Raw genomic sequence first — 20,192 nt, 5'->3', positions numbered from 1 at the left:
ATTGCTTCTCTTTCCTCCTCATTCCCATTCGTATCATCCCACAATTTTTCTTCAGTTTTGATGGAACCCCCTACTTTCCCTTTCTTTTCTCTCTCTTTTCCCCTTATTTTGGATAAGCTTCTGCATATCAGAGAAAACATTCAATCTTTGGTTTTCTGAGTCTGGCTTATTTCACCCAGCATGATAGTCTCCAGTTCCATCCATGTACCAGCAAATGCAATAATTTCATTCTTTATGGCTGAGTAATACTGCATTGTGTTTAGATAACCACATTTTCAGTATCCGTTCATCTGTTGAAGGGCACCTAGGCCAGTTCTATAGCTTGGCTATTGTGAATTATACTGGTATAAAAAGACTTTTTCAGAGATACGTAATGAATTATTTGCAAATGAAATTATGGAATGACCTGAATTGTTTCAGAATAATACAAGACAAGAAGTGAGTGGTGGTATAAATGAAACTAGACTGGCCATGAGTTGATACAGTTGAAGCTGAGTGATGAGTACATTATACTGTTAAGTTTATTTTAGTGTATATGTGAAATTTCACAATTTAAAAGATTTAAGAAAGATAAAAGTTAAATTGAGCTTTTTAAACATGATCTGAAAACATAACCTTCACTTATTACAATGTTTCTATGGAAAACATTTTTCAGACATTTTCCAGGAATGTTGGAGAGCAGCCTGTATCTTAGTTGAATATTGTTTTTTGACATAATAGTCTTAGTTGCAGTCTTTTCTTATGCCAAATCTTGTACCATTGTTCATTTTATACTTGCAGGGTCCAAAGAAATGAAGAAGTGATAGTAGAGAGAGAAAAATTGGGAGCTGGTTTAAATATAAGTCTTTTGAATAATTAAAAGTTGTCTTTTTCCTCCTATTTAATGTTAGTCATACATTGATAGCTCTCTTTCCTTTCATCTTCCTATTCCCCTTTTATGTTTTAATAAATTTATAAAAGAATATAGATTTATTTTATAAATATAAAAGAAAAAAAAACAATTGTCTAAAACCTCATAAAAATTCACATTAAAATGTGGAAATTTGGACTGGGGATATAGCTTCAGTGGTAGTGCTCCCCTTGCATGCATAAGGTGTCCTGGGTTAAATCCGCAGCATTTCCCCCCCAATCAAAAAAGAGGAAAATTAAGTGAAATAATACATTTAATTAATTACATGTTTTTTAAGAGCCATTTCTGGAGTACAGAAAAGATACCTTCTTCAACAAAGAGTGCTGGGAATACTGGAAATCCATATGTAGCAGAATGAAATTTAACCCCTGTCTCTCTCACCCTACACAAAACTCAACATGGATCAAAGACCTAGGCATTAGACCAAACACCTGCATCTTCTAGAAGAAACTGTAGGCCCAACTTTCCATCATGTTGTCTTAGGAACCTACTTCTTCAACAGGATTCCATAAGCGCAATCAAGAATCAATAAATGGGATCAAACTAAAAAGCTTCTTTACAGCAAAGGAACCAATCAAGAACATGAAGAGAGAGCCTGCAGAATGGGAGAAAATCTTTGCTACTTGCACCTCAGATAGAGCATTAATCTTCAAGATATATAAATAACTCAAAAAATTTAACACCAAAAAAATAACCAAATCAATAAATGGGCAAAGGAATTGAACAGAAACTTCACAGAAGAAATACAGTCAGTCAACAAATATATGAAAAAATGTTCAACGTCTCTACCGATTAGAGAAATGCAAATCAGAACTACACTGAGATTCCACATCACTCCCATCAGAGTGGCAATTATCAAGAATATAAGTAATAATAAATGTTGGTGAGGATGTGCGGGGGGAAGGTACACTCATACATTCTTAGTGAGACTGCAAATTGATGCAACCATTCTGGAAAGTAGTATGGAGAAAACTTGGAATGGAACCACCATTTGACCAAATTATCCCACTCTTCGGTATAAACCAAAAGGACTTAAAATCAGCATATTACTGTGATGCAGCCACATCAATGTTTATAGCAGCTCAGTTCACAATAGATAAGCTATGGAACCAACCTAGGTGCCCTTCAACAGATGAATGAATTAAGAGAATGTGGTATATATACACAATGGAATATTACTCAGACATTAAAAAAAAAAGAATGACATTATGACTTTAGTAAATGGATAGGTCTGGAAACTATCATGCTAAGTGAAATAAGGCAATCTTTAAAAAAGGCCGAATGTTCTCTCTGATATGCAGAAGGTAACACGAAATAAAAGGGGGATAAAAGTTCACTGGATTAGACAAAAGGAAAGAAAAGGGAGGAGGGATGGAACAAGAAAGACAGTAGAATGAATCAGACATAACTTTCCTTTGTTCATATATGAATACGTGACCAGTGTAACTTCACATTGGTACGACCACAAGAATGGGATCCTAATCAGAATAAATTACACTCTGTATGTATAATATGTCTGGGAGATAATTAAGATGAAGTCATGAAGGTGGAGCCTCTATGATATAGTAAATGTTCTTATAAGAAGAGGAAGAAACACCAGTACTAATTCTGTTTCTCATGTGAGAATACAGTAAGAAGATATCTGAAACCAGGAAGAGGACTCTTACAGAGAACCACATCTGCCAGCCTTGAGAACTGTGAAAGACAAATATATTTTAAGCCATCCAGTGTGTGGTATTTTGTTACAGCAGCCTGTGTAAGACAGTTTGCAAATGTTTTCTCCCATCTGAAGGTTGCCTTTTCACTCTGTCATTTGTGTCCTCTACTGTGCAAAATTTGTAAATTTGATGAAGTCCTATTTGTATGTTTTTTGCTTTGGTTGGGTATGCTTTTGCTGTCATTTTTAAGAAATCATTGCCAAGTTCAGGGTCATGCAGGTTTTCCACTGTTTTCTCCTTAAGGAGTTTTATAGTCTTGGTTTTTACCATGTTAGATCTTTAAGCCATTTCAAGTAATTTTATGTGTGGTTTAAGAGTCCAACTTCATTCTTTTGGTTGTGGAAATCCAGTTTTCAAGACACTATTGAAGATCCTGCCCTTTCCCTATTGAATGGTCTTTGTACTCTTGTTGGAGATCATTTGACTGTATATGTGGGAGTTTATTTCTGAGCTCTCTGTTTCATTGGTCCCTTTGTCTTCCTTTATGCCAGTACCACCCAGTTTTGATTCCTGTGGCTTTGTGATGTTTAGAAATCCGAAAGTTTTTCTTCCATCTCCTCTTTCAAAATTGTTCTGGATATTTAAGGTTTCTTGAGGTCATATGAATTTTAGGATGGATTTTTCTATTCTTGCAAAAAGAATGTTGGTGGGATTTTTCAAGGATTGCATTGAATCTGTAGATCACTGTGAGTAGTGTGGACATTTTCTCTATATGAAGTCTTTCAATACATGAACATTGGATATCTTTCCACACTTATTTTAGCAGTGACTTGTAGTTTTAGAGTGTGTCTTTCACTTTCTAGGTTAAGTTTATCCTTAGTATTTTATTCTTTTGATGCTATAAGTGGAATCTTCTTGATTTTTCAGATTGTTCGTTGTTAATATGTGGCAACACTACAGATTTTTGTGTATTGATTCTATATCCTGAAACTTCACTGAATTCACTCATGAATTCGAATATTTAGGGTTTCTACGTATAATATCTGTAAACAAATTATTTTACTTTACATTTAAAACAGCCTTTTTCCCCCCACCTTTTTTCTTGCCCAATGGCTTTGGCTATAACTTCCATCACTATGTTGAACAAGTAGCAAAAGTGAGCATCCTTGCCTTGCTCCTGATCTTAGAGGAAAAGCTTTTATCACTGATCTTCCCTCTGGGTTTTTCATATATGGTCTTTATTTTGAGATGGAATCTTTCTATTCCTAGTTTTGTTTTGTTTTTTTCCATGAAGGGGTGTTAAATTTGCCAAATGCTTTTTCAACATCAACTGAGATTATCACATGGCCATTTTAACTTTTAAACAATATTTTATTGAAGACTAATATACACAGAGAAGTACATATTTAATCAGTACAACTCAGTTAATAATTCAATGGTAATAAGCATATGACAGCCTTCAGATCAAGACAGAATAGTACCAGCACCACAGAAACTGCCTTCATGCCTCTCTCCTATCCTCATTCTTTCTTCCTTCCCAAAGGCAACCACTGTCCTTTCTGTTTTTGAACCTTAAAGTTATATAGTATGTATTATTCTCTATTTTTCACTTGCATTGTATTTGTGAAATTTATCCATGTTATTCCCTGTGTCACTAGTTCATTAATTTTTATTGTCATATGTAGTCCATGGAATGAATCAACTACAATTGATTGATAAGGGGCATTTAGGGTACATATGCTTTTGTGCTATTAACAAATCATGCTGATGTGTACCTTCTCATGCTTGTTGTTTGGTCCACATGTACATGCATTTTTTTATAGTATACATTAGGAGTCTAATAGCTGAATCATATCTGGTTCGTAGAGTATGTATTTGTTCACCTTCAGTAGATAATATAAAACTTTCCAAAGTGATTTTGTAAGTTTTCATTTCTATTCCTTGGTAAGTTTGCAGTTGTTCCATAGCTTTACTGCCACTTGATATTGTTGGTCCTTTTCATTTTTATCATTTTAATATTAGATGCATAATGACATATCATTATGATTTTTAATTAGTGTTTTCCTACTAATTGATAGAGAATATTTACAGGTTTATTAGCCACTTGATTTGACTTTTATGAAGAGCATATTCAAATCTGTTGTTACTTTTCTATTGTTATCTTTTTAATCAATATGTAGAAGGCCTATAAATATTCTAAACGTGTTCTTTGTTAATTATATATGTTTATAAATATCTTCTCTCAGTCTGGTTTGCATTTTATTCTCTTAAAGATATTTAAATGTAGTTCCAGTAAATTATTTTTTCTTTATGACTTAAGAAACATATATCCTATTTAAGAAAACTTTTTGTGTCCCATGGTTAAAGAGTTATTCTGTGTTATCTTTTAGAAGTATTTTTGTACCCTTACATTCAGATCTATAATCTATCTAGCATAGTTATTTTTAAAATATTGTTTAATTTAGCACTAAAATTTCAAACTTAGAGAAAATTTGCAAGAATATAGTACAAAGATATCCAGGTTTTCTTCATCCACATTCCCCAAATGTTAGTTTTTTACTCATTATTGCTACATGGTTCATTGTTGATATGTAGATATGCTAGAGCCATCTTTACTTGTATACAAAAGTTGGTTGTTAAAAATTCAGAAATTTTTGGTCATCTTTTAAACCAGTGTATGCTCTACATTGTGAGTGGGTTTAAAGTATTTTTACTTTTAGCTTCAGCTGGGCCATTGGGTGGGGTATTTATCCCATGGACATTAACAAAATACTACAAGTCATTCCTACTCTTTTTCTTTTCTTTTCTTTTTTTTTTTTTTGCATATATTAAGTAGTACATTATGAAGAACAAAATAGATGCATGACTAAAACCAAGAGTCTGCCCATGGTCACAAGATAATATGAAAATGTAGAAAGTAAGTAGTAACAAAATTAGAAGTGGATTGGAAGAAGAGACTGATAGTATTCTCTACACAAAGAATGAAAGGAATTTCTAGGTTGTTAAATGCAACATTTGCAGGGCTGAAGTTTCCATAGAGTATAAATGGTATGGTCAACAACAACAATAAAAAGTTTATAAATGAAATTATGGTGGCTTGTACAAGTTTTTAAAAAAGATGCTAATAAGGATGGTAATATTAAGTTAATATAACATGTGGCTTCATACTCAACCTATCATAGCACTTACTATTCTTAGAATTAACTGGAAGAATCAGGGGGCTGGGGCATAGTTCAGTGGTAAAGCTCTTATCTAGCGTGCACAAGGCCCTGGGGTCAATTCCCAGCTCCAGGAAAAAAAAAAAAAAAACAGCAAGGATCAGAAGAAACCTGCATTTCTGTGTGTAAAGCTTGTAGTCTAGCTCTTAAAACCAAACTATGGTTCTGTCCTCAATATTATATTGTAGAATATAAATTAATAATGGGGTCTGCAGCTTTAGTTAAACATATTATATGGAATATTACAAGTAGAAAATACAATGACAAAATTAGAAAGACCCAATGGGTTTTTTAAATTTTTAATAAATTTATTTTTAGAAAAATGAGCAGGGTAGGGTGGTGCGTGCCTGTAGTCTAGCTACTTAGAAGGCTGAAGCAAGATTGTTTGAGCATAGAAATTTGGGGCCAGCCTGGACAATGTAAATGAGACACTATCTCTTAATTAAAAAAAAAAAAAAATTATTCCCCAACAATACACACAAAAAAAATAAGAAAAGAACATGGAGTCATGAATTGATAGTGGCCAAATTATATTGTTGTATGTACATACAAATATGTTGTAATGAATCCCACCATTATGTACAAATATAATGCACCAGTAAAAGAAGTGGAAAAGAAAGAAAACTGAATTACTTACAAAGTCTCTCTTTAATCATGTATTAACTTCCTGGATGTTTCTTCTTACACTAAATTTTGTGACATGCAAGAGGGAAAATAATACATTGACTCTTTCCTATCTCATAATTCTTCCTATATTTCAAAAATAGAAATTATTTGAAAAATTTAAAACACTCAGCATTTTCACTGAACTTGAAGTAATTTAATAAAGCAGAGTGTGCCAGACATTAATTTGCTCGTAAACACACACATACACATCCAGGTATACATAAATAAATGCTATGGTTAAGTAACATGTATTTTCATGAGACAGTTAAATAATACAAAATGATCCATGCAATGGTTTTAAGTATGAAATCTTTAAATATACCTGTATTGGATATTTTTAAAAATCTTAGAGCAGTTTTTATATACCTAAATGGAAAATTATTTTCAGGTTAAATCAATTTGTATAAAAGTTTCTGCAAAACTTGAAGACTTTTAAAATAACATGAATTCAGTCTCATAAAAATTAAATCTATTAACCCTTAGTACTGAATGATAGAATACTATAGGCACTCCAAAATGTTTATTTTGCCTTTCAGAATAAATGATTTATTATTTATGATTGTGCTCAGTTTTCAATATCTTAGATGTAATTTACTATTGTTTAATTGGTGGGCATTGTATATAGTAGACTAATATTGCCTGTGACACATCTTTTCTATTTATATGAGTCATATTGTATCTACATTTAAAGATTTCTAAATGTATGTACTTTTATCACAGAAATGATCAGATTCATTGAAAAGAGAATATCAAGAATAAAAATAAAACCTTGCTGGGCACAGTGGCACACGCCTATAATCCCAGTGGCTTGGGAGGTTGAGGCAGGAGGATTTTGAGTTCAAAAGCCAGCCTTAGCAATTTAGTTAGGTACTAAGCAACTCAGCAAGACCCTGTCTCTAAATAAAATATAAAAAAAGTTGCTTCTGAAGTGTTTCACTAATCAATGGTTAAGTCCCCCTGGGTTCAATCCCCAGTAACAACAACAAAAGTAGTGAAACCAGATGATTGAGTAATGTAAAAGCTTAAAATTTAAGACTTAAAGGTTTTTGTTTTTTTTTCCTAATCCTAAGCAAGTTTGTCTACCTTTTTTTTTTTCAAAGAAGGAATGAAAAAAATCTTAAATTATTCTTGTTCCTCAAAGTAAATTTTATGGTGATGAAGAGGATGGGTTTTTATAATTACCTTGTCTATCACAGACAAAAAAAAGTTAAGTGGAGAGTTGCCTTATTCAATCATTGTATTTTAGTGCCCTTGTGTTTAGTTATTAAGTACTGGTTATGGTTAAATTGAATAAATATTATGTAAAGGTGAAGAGAAAGATAGACATGGAATTTAAGTAGAGGGTTCTAATATATTAGCTCTAATGTATCTTATAAGCATTGGTTAGGTCATAAAAAATATATTACCTTGAATGGTCTATAGTCAACACAGTATTGCAGGATTTTTTTTTGACAAGAATATCCCGTTAGCCAGGTACTGTGGCACATGCCTGTAATCCCAGTGGCTTGGGAGGCTGAGGCAGGAGGATCATGAGTTCAAAGCCAACCTCAGCAACTTAGCAAGGCCCTAAGCAACTCAGTAAGACCCTGTCTCTTAATAAAATACAAAAAAGGGTTGGGAATGTGTCTCAGTGGGTAAGCACTCCTGAGTTTAAAAAAAGGGTAACAAAAAATCCCTTTATGTTATAAAATGAAGACAAATCTTGAATGTGTTATATTTTAATATATTTTAACATTGTATACATAAATGGCTGTATATTTTTTGTTTTTCAGAGTTGGAGGGCTATCCGGTATATTAATGTCTTATTGATAATGGCAGAACATCCACCACTACTGGATACAACTCAGATTTTAAGTAGTGATATTTCTCTTCTATCTGCCCCTATTGTAAGTGCAGATGGAACACAACAGGTAAGGAAACCAAAGTGTTTATTTCCTTATGGCTAGTACACATCTGTTTCTTCCACACAAGTGCAAAATTTAACACAGAATTAAACTTCACTATAATTGGTTCCTGTTAATTTGTGTTTTGAACTCCAGTTAAAATATTGTTTTTAGAGATGGTAAAATAATGAAACTGTTTTTGAAGTTGCTTCTGAAGTGTTTCACTAATTAATGGTCCAGTTTTTCAAGTGTTATTTAGTTGCCACTAAATTTGTTTTTGTTTTCCTTTAGATAAACAATTTACTAATCCTTGGACCTTAATGATTATTCTAAATCATTCCTTCAAGTCATTATGAAATTATGACTTAATGATACAATTAAGTAACTGCCTACATTATAACATAATAAAATTTATCTTCTTTTCTTCCCATATCTGCCCTTCACCAGACCCCCACCTTCCAAAAGCAAATACACAGTTCCTAAAAAGCTGATATGTTTTCCTAATATAGGACTTTAAAAGTGTAACTCTGTGGTTGCACTGACTTATTTCCCCAGTATCCTAAAGGGATGGGAATAATGGGTTTTCATAAGTACCTAGTATGCAATGTGCTGATGTCTAGTTAGGCAATGTGTTTAATTTTCACAACCACTTTATATGGTAGGTATTTTAATGTGATAGGTGAGGAAACAAAAACTAAGGATATTACAAATGATAATGAGGAGGAAAAGAAATAGTTTGGGTATTTACTATATCACCGACATCATGTGAATTTTATGATCTCATGTAATTCTTTCAGCAATTTTGTAAGGTACACCTGTTCTTATTTTTGTAAATGAAAGAAAATGAGTTTCAGAAAGGCTAAAATGTAAACAAGGTCATACAAAGTTTTTATTCCTTTTACAGATATTGTCTCCTTGGGAAGTTGTTTATTTGTTTGTTTAAGTCATAGTTTGTTATTTTACAAATTTAGTATCTATTCTGGACAATTTTTTGACAAGATTAGGGGCTACTGTCTTAACTTTGCCATTAAAAAATCATTAGTGGGGGCTGGGATTGTGGCTCAACGGTAGAGTGCTAGCCTAGGCCCTGGGTTCAATCCTCAGCACCACATAAAAATAAATAAATAAAGATATTGTTTCCAACTAAAAAATAAATATTAAAAAAATCATTAGTGATTGGCTTGGGTTCTAAATGTTTTCTGTTTGTATAAACGTGACAAAAAAGCATCATGTCCTGGTTTTAATTTTTACATGTGCTCAGCTTCTAGCAACAACTTCATTTCACTAACTTGCTTTTCATGGTCAAATTTAAGTCTGTTAAGGTTTTTTTCCCACACAAAAATAATAGGTGTGGCCGATATTAACTTACTTTTACGAGACTCTTATTTTTTGTTATAATTTTTTGCTTCAGGCCAGTCACTGGTTTCAAGTTGTTGATAGTCTATGCATTGAAAAACACATCTATTAAGCAGCGATTATATTGACATAATTACTATGTTGTATATTCTGTTAAGGAGAAGTACACCAGGCTGAAAAACTATCTTATTGCTCTCAAGACTTCTTTCTCTGATTCCTTTTAAAAAAGATAGATAGTCTGTTGGCAGAATTTTCTTGAAATTTTGAGGGTACCATGGCTATATGTAACTGTAGTGGTGTAGATGGATATAGAGAAAGGATCTGGGAATGGAAGAATCTGCTGGAGTAAAATTTAAAAGATCAAGTGGGTCCAGGAGTTCTATAGGATAGGGTTTTGGGTAGGGTAAAACAAAGCAAAAAAACACGTTTCAGGAGGTAAATAAAATCCCTGTATTCTAACTATCAGGAAGAAAGCTAAAGATGAGTGGAAAGAGCACTGAATTTAGTTGATAGATTTGATTTAGATGACCTAAGCCAAAAATTTTAACTTATCCTTGGGTGTTTACTTCTCTAAAAAATGGAGGTAATGTGGGCTGGGGTTGTGGCTCAGCAGTTAGATTCTCAGCACCACATAAAAATAAGTAAATAAAAAAAAAAAGTATTGTGTACAACTACAACTAAAAAAAACAATGGAGGAAATGTCTTCTTAGGGTAGCTGTAGTTATGAGGGTGAAATGAGTCTGAAAGAGCTCAGTAAATGTTTGCTAGATCCAATTGAAGCACTCAAATGTTTTAAAAACTAAAGAAACTATAGATATGCAGATTTAAATCAATAGAAATTGTTTGCAGTAGATTAGGAAACTAGAAAAATAATTATGAAGGATGCATACTATACTGTAAATCTGAAAGTGTGAACCAGTAGCCATGTAGAATGTATAACAAACTAAACAAAGATAGATGACAATTAGAGGTAGAAATACAATAAGTTTGACAGTTGACATTTCTTTACTTTAACCCAAGAACTTATTGGTATGCTGAGTTTGAGTTTGCCTGTAGAGACACAACACTTGGTTGATGCTGGATTAAAACAGTGAACTGAAAAACAATTCCAAATAGAGAAAAGTGTCATGTATAAGAATGATGTTAAAAAATTAGAATAACAGATATTTCACCTCTTATCTTTACTTTCTTGAGAATATTATAGTATGTGGAATGATTTCTATTGTACCTCTTAGGATCATATTAATTTTGTTACAGTTGGCTGTTTAAGATTATCTGTCTCACCAGGCTCAGTGGGACATGCCTGTAATCCAAGTGGCTCAGAAGGCTGAGGCAGGAGGATCATGAGTTCAAAGCCAGCCTCAGCAACTTAGTGAGGCCCTAAGCAACTTTATCAACACCCCGTCTCAAAAGTAATATAAAACGGGCTGGTGTGGTGGCTCAGTGGTTAAGTATCCCTGGGTTCAATTCCCCAGTACCAAAGGGGGAAAAAATTAACCTTAGATAATTACAGATGATGCTAGTCTGTAACTCCAGCACTTTGGGAGGCAGAGGCAAGAGGATCACAAATTTGAGATCAGTTTGGCATCTCAGCCAGATTCTGTCTCAAAAAATAAGTGGTAGAGCAACCCTAGGTTCAATCCCCAGTATTACAATCAATCAAAAATAAACCTCAGGCTTTTTTTTTTTTTAAACAGAATTCTCTCCATTTCTTTAATCTCTTTACATTATTTTGTAACTTGTTTTATTTGTACCCACAGAATTTTACTTTATGGAGATGACTAAGAGAAACTACAGAGACCAGTACTACTGAAAGATGTTTATTATATTTTCCAAAGAAGGCAGGCAAAGCTACAGAGATAGCATCAGATTTTGGTCAGGAATTAGAAGTAAGAACTGGAAGAAAGCCTAAGCCAAAACCTTTACTGGGAAAGCCTTCAGGGAATAGAAGGCAGAGTAGAGTAAATAATCTAGGATTGGCTATTTTTAATAATTCCAAGAGGCTTTGGGCTATAGAGTGGTTTCTGATTGCCTGTAAATAGCCCCACAATGATTTCAAGCAGGTCATTGGGACTGAAAATTTGGGATTGACAGATAAATGAGAAGTATGTTCCTGGCCAGACCCTTGATAAAAATGATCTATTTCTGTGAAGAGGCAGTCTTTCCCAGGCAGATTGAAATGTTTAAGGGGCTCAAAGCTGAGGAAAGAAAGTATCATTAAGTTTTCAAAACCTGAATTATGGTCTTGTTAATGATGCACAATTTGAGAAATATTACAGAGGTAAAATAAATAAACAAGACTTGAAAGAATAAAAATTTCCCCAGGCATTTTCTTTGAATGTTCAGGTAGATAACAAGACCATTCACTAAAATAAATCTTATCAGTCACAGTAAGCAAGATTATTATTTTTTTGTTGTGGGGTTTTGTTTTATTTGTTTGTTTCTGGTACCAGATTAAACCCATGGTGCTTAAGCACTGATCCACATCCCAGCCCTTTTTATTTTGTATTTTGAGACAGGGTCTCTGTTGCTTAGGGCCTCACTGATTTGCTGAGGCTGGCTTTGAACTTGTGATCTCCTGCCTCAGGCTTCTGAGCCACTGGGTTTACAGTATGCGCCACCGTGCCCAGCTGCAAGATTATTTTTATGGGAACAAACAGCCTCAATCTCAGTAGTTTACCAAAAGGTTTATTGTTCATTCTGCATGTCCTCCACAAATTAGCTGTGGCTGTGCCCATATAATCTTTGATGAGATGTGGCCTCTGTATAGATGTTGCTGGTGTCACAGTGGACAACATACTGACCTCTGTTCACATTGCAGACCTGCCATCAGTGAGCTGGAGGAAATCTTACTTAAGGGAAAGGCAACAAATATTTGCTTAAAAAAAAAAAAAAAATGAGTCTTCCACAATGAAGATTACCGAAGTGACAGCATGTTTGATATTTGAGAGAGTGTAAGAACTTCATTTGATTTTGAGGTATTTTGGGCTGTAATAAAAAAAGATAATAATAAATACCATTTGAGCTCTTACCATGTATCAGATACTGAGTTAGGCCCTTTACTATTTAAATATAATGTCTTAAGAGACTAGCAGAATTAGAGAAGTGTTCAGTTATTTGTTACTAAGTTAATTAAGTAATAGAGCACCTGAAAGGCAAAAACCAGGATTCAAAGCTAAATATGTAAGATCCCTAATCATGTAACATGGTCTTAATCTCTGTACAAATAGAGTTTAGATTCCAAGAAAAATACATTATTTAAGGCAGAAATATAGAAATTATGAGACTACTAAGGGTAACAAAGCCATTGGTATTTTTTTGTTGTTAATTTATTACTCTGTTGATTTTTTAAAGCCCTAGCAGTTGAAAAAAGGAAAAAGCATGTAATTCCAATTGTACATACATGTACATCACAGAAGAGAAAATTCTGGACACAGGAAACTCTCCTTCCATTTCAAACTAAAGATTAGTTTTGGGTTTTTTAAATTTTATGTAAATAGAATTATAGAATATTATTTTGTGTCTACCTTCTTTTGCTCAATGTTGCATATATGGGATTCATAATGTTACTACCTGTAGCATAGTATTTGCTGTGTTTAATATTTTATTACATGAATATGTTCTAGTTTCTTTATTCTACTATTGATGAAAATTTGGGTTGTTTTCAATTTGGGGCTATCACAAATATTGCTTCAAGAACATTTTCACAATTGACTGGTTATACATGTGCATGCATTTCTTTGGGTATACTGTTGATAGTCGAATGCAGGGATCATAGGAAATATGTTTATTTGAATGGGAGCTGGCTTTTATTTTTATTATCTCTACTTATCCCAGAACACCTCAAAATCAGCTGAATTCCTTTCAGATTCCCTCAAACACCAAAAGTATTGCTTCTTATTTCCCCAAAATTTCCACTGCCCATCTCTAGGATATGGTTATTTTTCTGCATCTCACTGATGGCTGAAAAAAATTTTTTTCCAAAGAAGCAGTACCAGTTTATACTTCCCTCAGCATTATACTGTTGGCAGTTGGTCTACAGCCAAACCAACATTTAGAATTGTGAGTCCTTTAGTTATTAAGGTAAATGTTTTTATCATTGGAATTTTAGAGGGAATATTCATGTGCCTCCTATATCAATGAAAATAAATTTGAATAATAATGAATAAGAACATTTTCTAGGTTTTATTTTCTGTTTTTGCTTTTGTGAGAGATGGGGAAGATCCTCTTCTTCATGTGTAAGTTTTTTTAAATATTTAGTTTGGATGAGTCCAAAATTAGCCAACTCAGTCACATAGTTTTTGTTGTTTAATAATTATTATTTTAAGTAATAGTAGTTCATATTTTCCCCTCGCCTCAAAATATGATTAGAAAAAATCCTTTATTGCCACCACTGTTTTCTTTAATATTTTAAATTGTCTCCTAAATATCTTCCTGTGCCTGCTCCCATAGATGGGTAGGAATTATGACTGTGACAAACCATAAATCATTGGATTTAAAATTGCTTAGCTGTGATGATTCTCAAATAATGCATTTTTTAGGAACTAAAATACAATTCAACTTTATTAGCATATACTAAAGTAACCACTCCTAAGATGAACAAGTATAATTTCTGTCCCTAAAGATTTATAATTGTATATGCATATACTCCCTGCCATATCCACACATAGTACTGTAAACAAGTATGCACCAAAAGTGCTTAATATTTGATTATATGTGAAAAAAATTTTACTTTTTATAAGATTTCAGCATGACTTTGAATTATCCATTATGCTTTTCTCTTGGGGAGTGTCTGAATAAAATACCTGTTCTTTAACTAGTGAGCATCAATCCCAGGTCTCATATTTGTTTCTAAACATGTTATTAATCACTACACATTTCTCTGTACAATTCCAAAACTAGCATTTTAAAGCTAAAACAGCTGGTGAACCTGACACATTATTAATTTTTATTATATACAGAAAGGAAATTAGCTACAGAGTACCTGTATACAAAGTATACTCTCTTCCTGGGATGATTTATGGTACTAATTAAAGATTTCGGGGAAGAAGGAAAATTGGTGCTATGCTTTAAAAGAGGGGAATGCAAGTTAAAACCTCAATAAGGATTTAAATACAAGAAACCTGAGAAAGGTATGGAACAGTGGAATCCCTCATGCACTGCTGGCACAACCATTTTGGGAGGAGGGTGATCTGGTAATATTTAATAAGGCAAAAAAAGTATATACCCCAAATTTAACATATGCTTTTAGATGTATATCTTATAGAATGTTTTTTACATGTATACGAAGGCATGTGTACTTAACTATTCATTGCATCATGTAAGTGTTCCAAAGCAGGGGAATGGATAGATTTTAGAAGATTCATACAACGAAATATTAGAATACTGTATACCAGTATTCCAGTGTATGAATTTATGCTATGGATAAATCTCAAAAACTCAATATTGAGGGGTGGGGTTGTGGATCAGTGGTAGAGTGTTTGTTTGCATGGGTGAGGCACTGGGTTGGATCCTCACTCAGCACCACATAAAAATAAATAAGTAAAATAAATGTATTGTGTTCATATACATCTTAAAATTTTTAAAAAATCAATATTGAATAAAGTAACAAGTTATTGATATGTAAAGTGTGGTATCACTGATATAAACTAATCAAAACAAACCAAAACAATTAATAGAAAAATAATGTGTTAAGTCAGCTTTCTGTCACTATGACAAAATACTGAGAAAAGCTTAAATGGAGGCAAGATTTATTTTGGCTCATGATTTCAGAGGTTTCAGTCCATGGTCACTTGGCTCCATTGTTTCTGGGCCTATGGTAAGGCAGAACATCATGGCAGGGAGCATATGGTAGAGCAAAACTGCTTACCTCAAGGGATTGGGACAAGATGGTCCCTTCAAAGACACTCCTCTGATGATCTAACAACCCCTTCCCACAAATTTCCTCCCAAAACAACCATCAGCTGAGGAGCAAGCCCTCAACATGTGAGCCTTTGGGAAACATCCCAGTTCCAAATGATAACACATGGTACATTGAGAATATTTTTTAAAGGATGAAAAAGATAATGCTCTAAGTTCAGCAAAATTATCTATAAACTTGTATAGCTCACCTTCAAAAGAGCATCATTTGTCAACATAATTCTGTAAAGAATGAATATAATACTTCCTGAGTTTCTGTATATTTGAAATATTTTACAGTAAAAAAGCTAATGACATGAGATTATGCATTATAGACTGAGTATTTGATAAAGGTTTTAAATATTATATTCCAAATTTTAGATTTGAGATAATAAGCAATAAGTAGCCAAACAAGTTAAAAAATAGATAATGAAATGATGAGAATAATCCTTGAGGGAAATTATTCTGGCTAGGAGAACATGTAGCCATGAGACCATACAGGAATATGCAGTAGCAGTAATGGCATAAAGTGCTTTCATTTTCTTGAAGTTGCTAGCTCAGTACAAGAACCAGGAGTTCAAAGTTGCTATACCCACAATGTATAATCAGCTTCTAATTTTATATTTACTTATAATGACATGAATAATTCATGCTATCTCTGGAAAATAATGACACCTATTATAAATTCTATAGATTCTGAACTTGAGGGAATTTGATCAGTAGAACAAAGAATCTAGCAGAGAGATTTCCCTAAAATCTTTAGGACCTTCGGCATTCACCATTGGTCTGAAATTGTCCAGCCAACAATGGAAACAGAAATGCAACAAGGAAACAAGCATTGGCCCTGGTCTCTCAGTAATCAGTGATTTTGCAGCCTTTCTTGAACTTGTGTAGAAAAGGCAGTGAAAGGTGCATTATAATAAGGATGGCAAGTCAACTCTTCATCACAGAAAAGCATTCTTCCCACAAACCCAGTTGGCAGCCTAGATATTTCCTTTATTAGATTTATTCCCTTATCAGAGCCTGCCCCAGTTCCACCAATCCCCAATGAACAGCATTTAGCCAGATGGACCAATTACATGGCTTTCCTTAAAAACATTTATTCTGAGTTGAAGGTACATTCAGAATTGTATATACTGACAAATATGGAAATTAAATTTTTTATTTTCAGTTTATTGCGGATTTAAATACCTCAGCATTCCTTACTAAGTATGTGAAATATGTGTATAAAGTATATTGCATACATTTTGTCCTTAAACAATTCTCATTTTGTAATACAATTTGGTCGGAGCCATCAATATTATGTGGTTAGTTTATGTTCCCTAGTGACCCTTAAAAGTAAGCTCTCCTGCTTAATATAGAATAATGGTTATCAACTGTTGTCCCTGCTGCAGCATATACCACACTCCTATTTGTACCATTGATTGATGTCGTAATGATCCATTTGGAATTTGAGGATGACTGCCCTTAAGGGCACTACCTGAATTGCTGGGATTATAAATCACCCTCTGGTGAATATGCTTCCCCCACCTCCTGAAAATAATTAGTGTAGAATACAGAAATCTAGCTGAGGAACAAATAGGCCATTTCCTTAGTATGTCAGTTTGTTAATTTTAGATTTATTACAAAATGCGAGTGCACCTATTGCTGGCAGTGGAGGGCCTGCTGTGAAAATGCAACTTAAGATGTTCATGTGAAGTAAATTCCATTTTCACCTTTCAGAAGAATGGTAGTGTGGAATGTATTACATGGGGAAAGATGTTATTACAAAGGGATACACTTTGTACAACTTTCCAAAGCCTATAGGTTGCTTGTCTTTATCCCTTGGTTCAAGTTGTGCCTTTTGTAGAGTACTGGACAAGTTTTTCATCCCTTATGTGACAACCCTCTGAATATTTGAAGTTGTTTGTTGTACCTCCAGATTAAGATACCTTTAGTTCATTTATTCTGCGTTTGTTCAATAAGTATTTAATTGACTCCTTTATAAAAAATTATTCAGGCTAATGGGTAACTACATCACTAGATGGATTGAAATCTGTTCTAGAATTGATTGGCTTCTCTGTCCATTCCTACATAAAGTAATGCAGATCTTTTTTTTCCATCTTTTTTGGTGCATTACACATAGTGGAGGAATTCATTATTACATATTAGTTCATGTACATAATATAGCAACATATTTTGGCCAATATCATTCCTCAGTATTTGTCCTTCCCCTCTTTTCCTCCCTCCCCTTGGGCCCTTTCTTCTACTGATCTCCCTTCAAAGTAGTGTAGATCTTTTAGAGAATATCAGCTGTAGAAGTGGAATTAAAGGAGGGATCTGGTCTTTTTTTTTTTTTTAAGAAAAAGAATGAGTATGATAAAATTAAGATAGAATTTCAAACCTGAAAGGGAATACAGAAAAATAATCTAATTTACATTTTTTACAAATAGAGAAACTAAATAAAGTTCACAGCTAATTACCTTGTCCTAGGTTACACACTGAGTGGCAGCATCGAGACCAGAATCTAGATCTTCTGCTCCCTAGTCTCAGTCATTTTGAAGTAAAAAAAGGAAATTGAGCTTAAATTCAAAATTTGAAAACATTTGATTCTAAGTAAATAATAGTTCAGTTGAAACAAAGTAATTTGAAAATGACGCATCCTAATGAATGCCTTTTCAATACTGTCTCCTTGTATTTTTACTAGGACTGTTCATAAAACAGTAACTGAATCCATATGAAGAAATAGAGTATCCGTAAAAGTAACTAGGCAAATATATATATTTTAATTCTTGTAATTTAAGAGAAATTTTCAGAGAGCAATAATTATACACTGTCGATTGACTTATATTGTATAAGCATGTAGTTAATAATTGGCTAATGGCACAAAGGATGGAAGAGGGAACAGCTGTAAAGTAACAGTTTTTATATACAGTTGGAATTAGTAGGTACAACGTTGTTATAAATTAAGAGTTTAATTGTAATCCTCAAGATATCTACTAAGAAAACAAATTAAAAGAATGTAATAAAAACAACTCAAGTTAGAACATTAGGCAATGTTTAACATGCACACAAAAAAGTCAGTAATAGATGAATTGAGAAAAAAGGCATAAAATATACAAAAACCAAATAGAAAAATGGTAGATGTGAATTCTACTTTATCACTAATCATATTAACTACAAGTGGATTAAACATAACAGTGAAAAGACAGTTATTGGCATGAGATAAAAGTCCATGTGCTTTTTCACAAAGTATACACTTTTTAATCAAAGATACAAACCAACTGAAATTAAAGGATGAAAAAACATGTAGATGGGAAAATATTCCATGTGAACTATAACCAAAGTAGAAGTGAAGGTCTCTATAATTATAATGAAACTGTATTGAGATCAAAGAAGTAAACTTATAAGTCAAAAAACATTACCAGAGCCATTATTGATTTTATAATGATGAAAGAGTCAGTCTACCTAATAAAAGATCTCCACAAACGCCTGAAGTGATAATTGACAGAGTTGAAGGAAGAAATATACAATTAAACAATATAGCTGGTGCCGCAGTCTGGCTGGGCACAATCAGGAGCCACTTGTCAAAAGAAACTAACTTTATTTTTAGAACCACACACGCCAAACAAAACAGCCTCTCAGGAAAAATCCTCAGAGCCTCAACTGCCACCACCGGCTTTCCACAAGCCTCTCTCTCCCACACAAGCCTCTCTCTCCCCCACAAGCTTCTCTCCACCTCCCACAATCCTCCTGCTCTTGAGGCCGATTGGCTGGGTCACGTGGGCGGAGCCAAAAAAGTCCCCCAATGAGCAGCTCCGTGGTCTGAAAGGGCAGGGAAACAGTCCAATGAGCATCACCGCAGAGGAGCCAATCAGCTAGATGTTGCTGGGGCCGAGGAGCCAATCAGCTAGATGTTGCTGGGGCCGCTGTGAGCCAATCATCAGCCGGCAGCTGGAAGTTTGCTGGCAGCTGGAAGTTTGCTGGGGCCCCTTTGGCTGTGGCTCTCAACATCTCCCCTTCTCTGTTTAAACAACAAGCATGTGGCTTAGGGACCGTGTCTGTTAGGCAGTCCAATTCAACATACGGTCCTTACCCGTCATCGGATGAACTGACCTCTAGGCGTCAGCCTCCTGTCTTAGGTTGGTACCACTGCAATTGGATCATACCCGTCACTGACTACCGGTCCAGCATACAGCTATACTTGTGGATAGGCCTTTGCACCAGTGGGGGGGTGAGGTTCTTTGCCTCACCTCTGTTGGCCCCCAAATTTTAGACCATCACTAGTAGAGGAGGATGCAAAATGCCATGACATTAAGCCAATTGAGGGCTCCTTTGAAAAATTGTACCACCGGTGACATCATCAGCAAAAATACCCCAACACTACCACAAGTCGCTGCACCAACAGATAGTTCACAATGCATACAGGTGAGCTCACAATGTGTCCAGGCAAGTTCTGCAAGCAGTTCAGTGATGGCTATTGTAGAAGCTGTAGATTGGTTTTATCTTTGACTTCACCAGCACTGGGATGAAGATAGGAATTCTGGCAATAATGGCTAAAGAAAAAATTATGTAACATTACAGAAGGCACTAAAAGAAAACAATTTTCTTAACAATTTACATT

General features: G+C 34.0%; 1 protein-coding gene and 1 pseudogene across 4 annotated transcripts in view; both read left to right on the top strand.

The window, feature by feature from the left end:
- Fndc3a (fibronectin type III domain containing 3A) overlaps window positions 1–20,192 on the top strand; it is a 164,412-nt gene that overhangs the window by 19,169 nt on the left and 125,051 nt on the right. For all 4 annotated transcript variants that reach the window (XM_048800917.1, XM_015484283.2, XM_048800915.1 and 1 more), the window contains exon 2: window positions 8,225–8,362. In XM_048800917.1, coding sequence (XP_048656874.1) covers window positions 8,264–8,362 — 99 coding nt within the window. In that variant the 5' untranslated portion in view covers window positions 8,225–8,263. The remainder of the gene's footprint in view (window positions 1–8,224; window positions 8,363–20,192) is intronic.
- LOC125616151 lies at window positions 8,370–19,113 on the top strand (annotated as a pseudogene).

The sequence above is a fragment of the Marmota marmota genome, unplaced genomic scaffold, assembly GCF_001458135.2.
Source record: "Marmota marmota marmota unplaced genomic scaffold, marMar, whole genome shotgun sequence".
Lineage (NCBI taxonomy): Eukaryota > Metazoa > Chordata > Mammalia > Rodentia > Sciuridae > Marmota > Marmota marmota.
The sequence above is the reverse complement of the archived record's forward strand: the minus strand, read 5'-3'. Positions and strand labels throughout refer to the sequence as shown.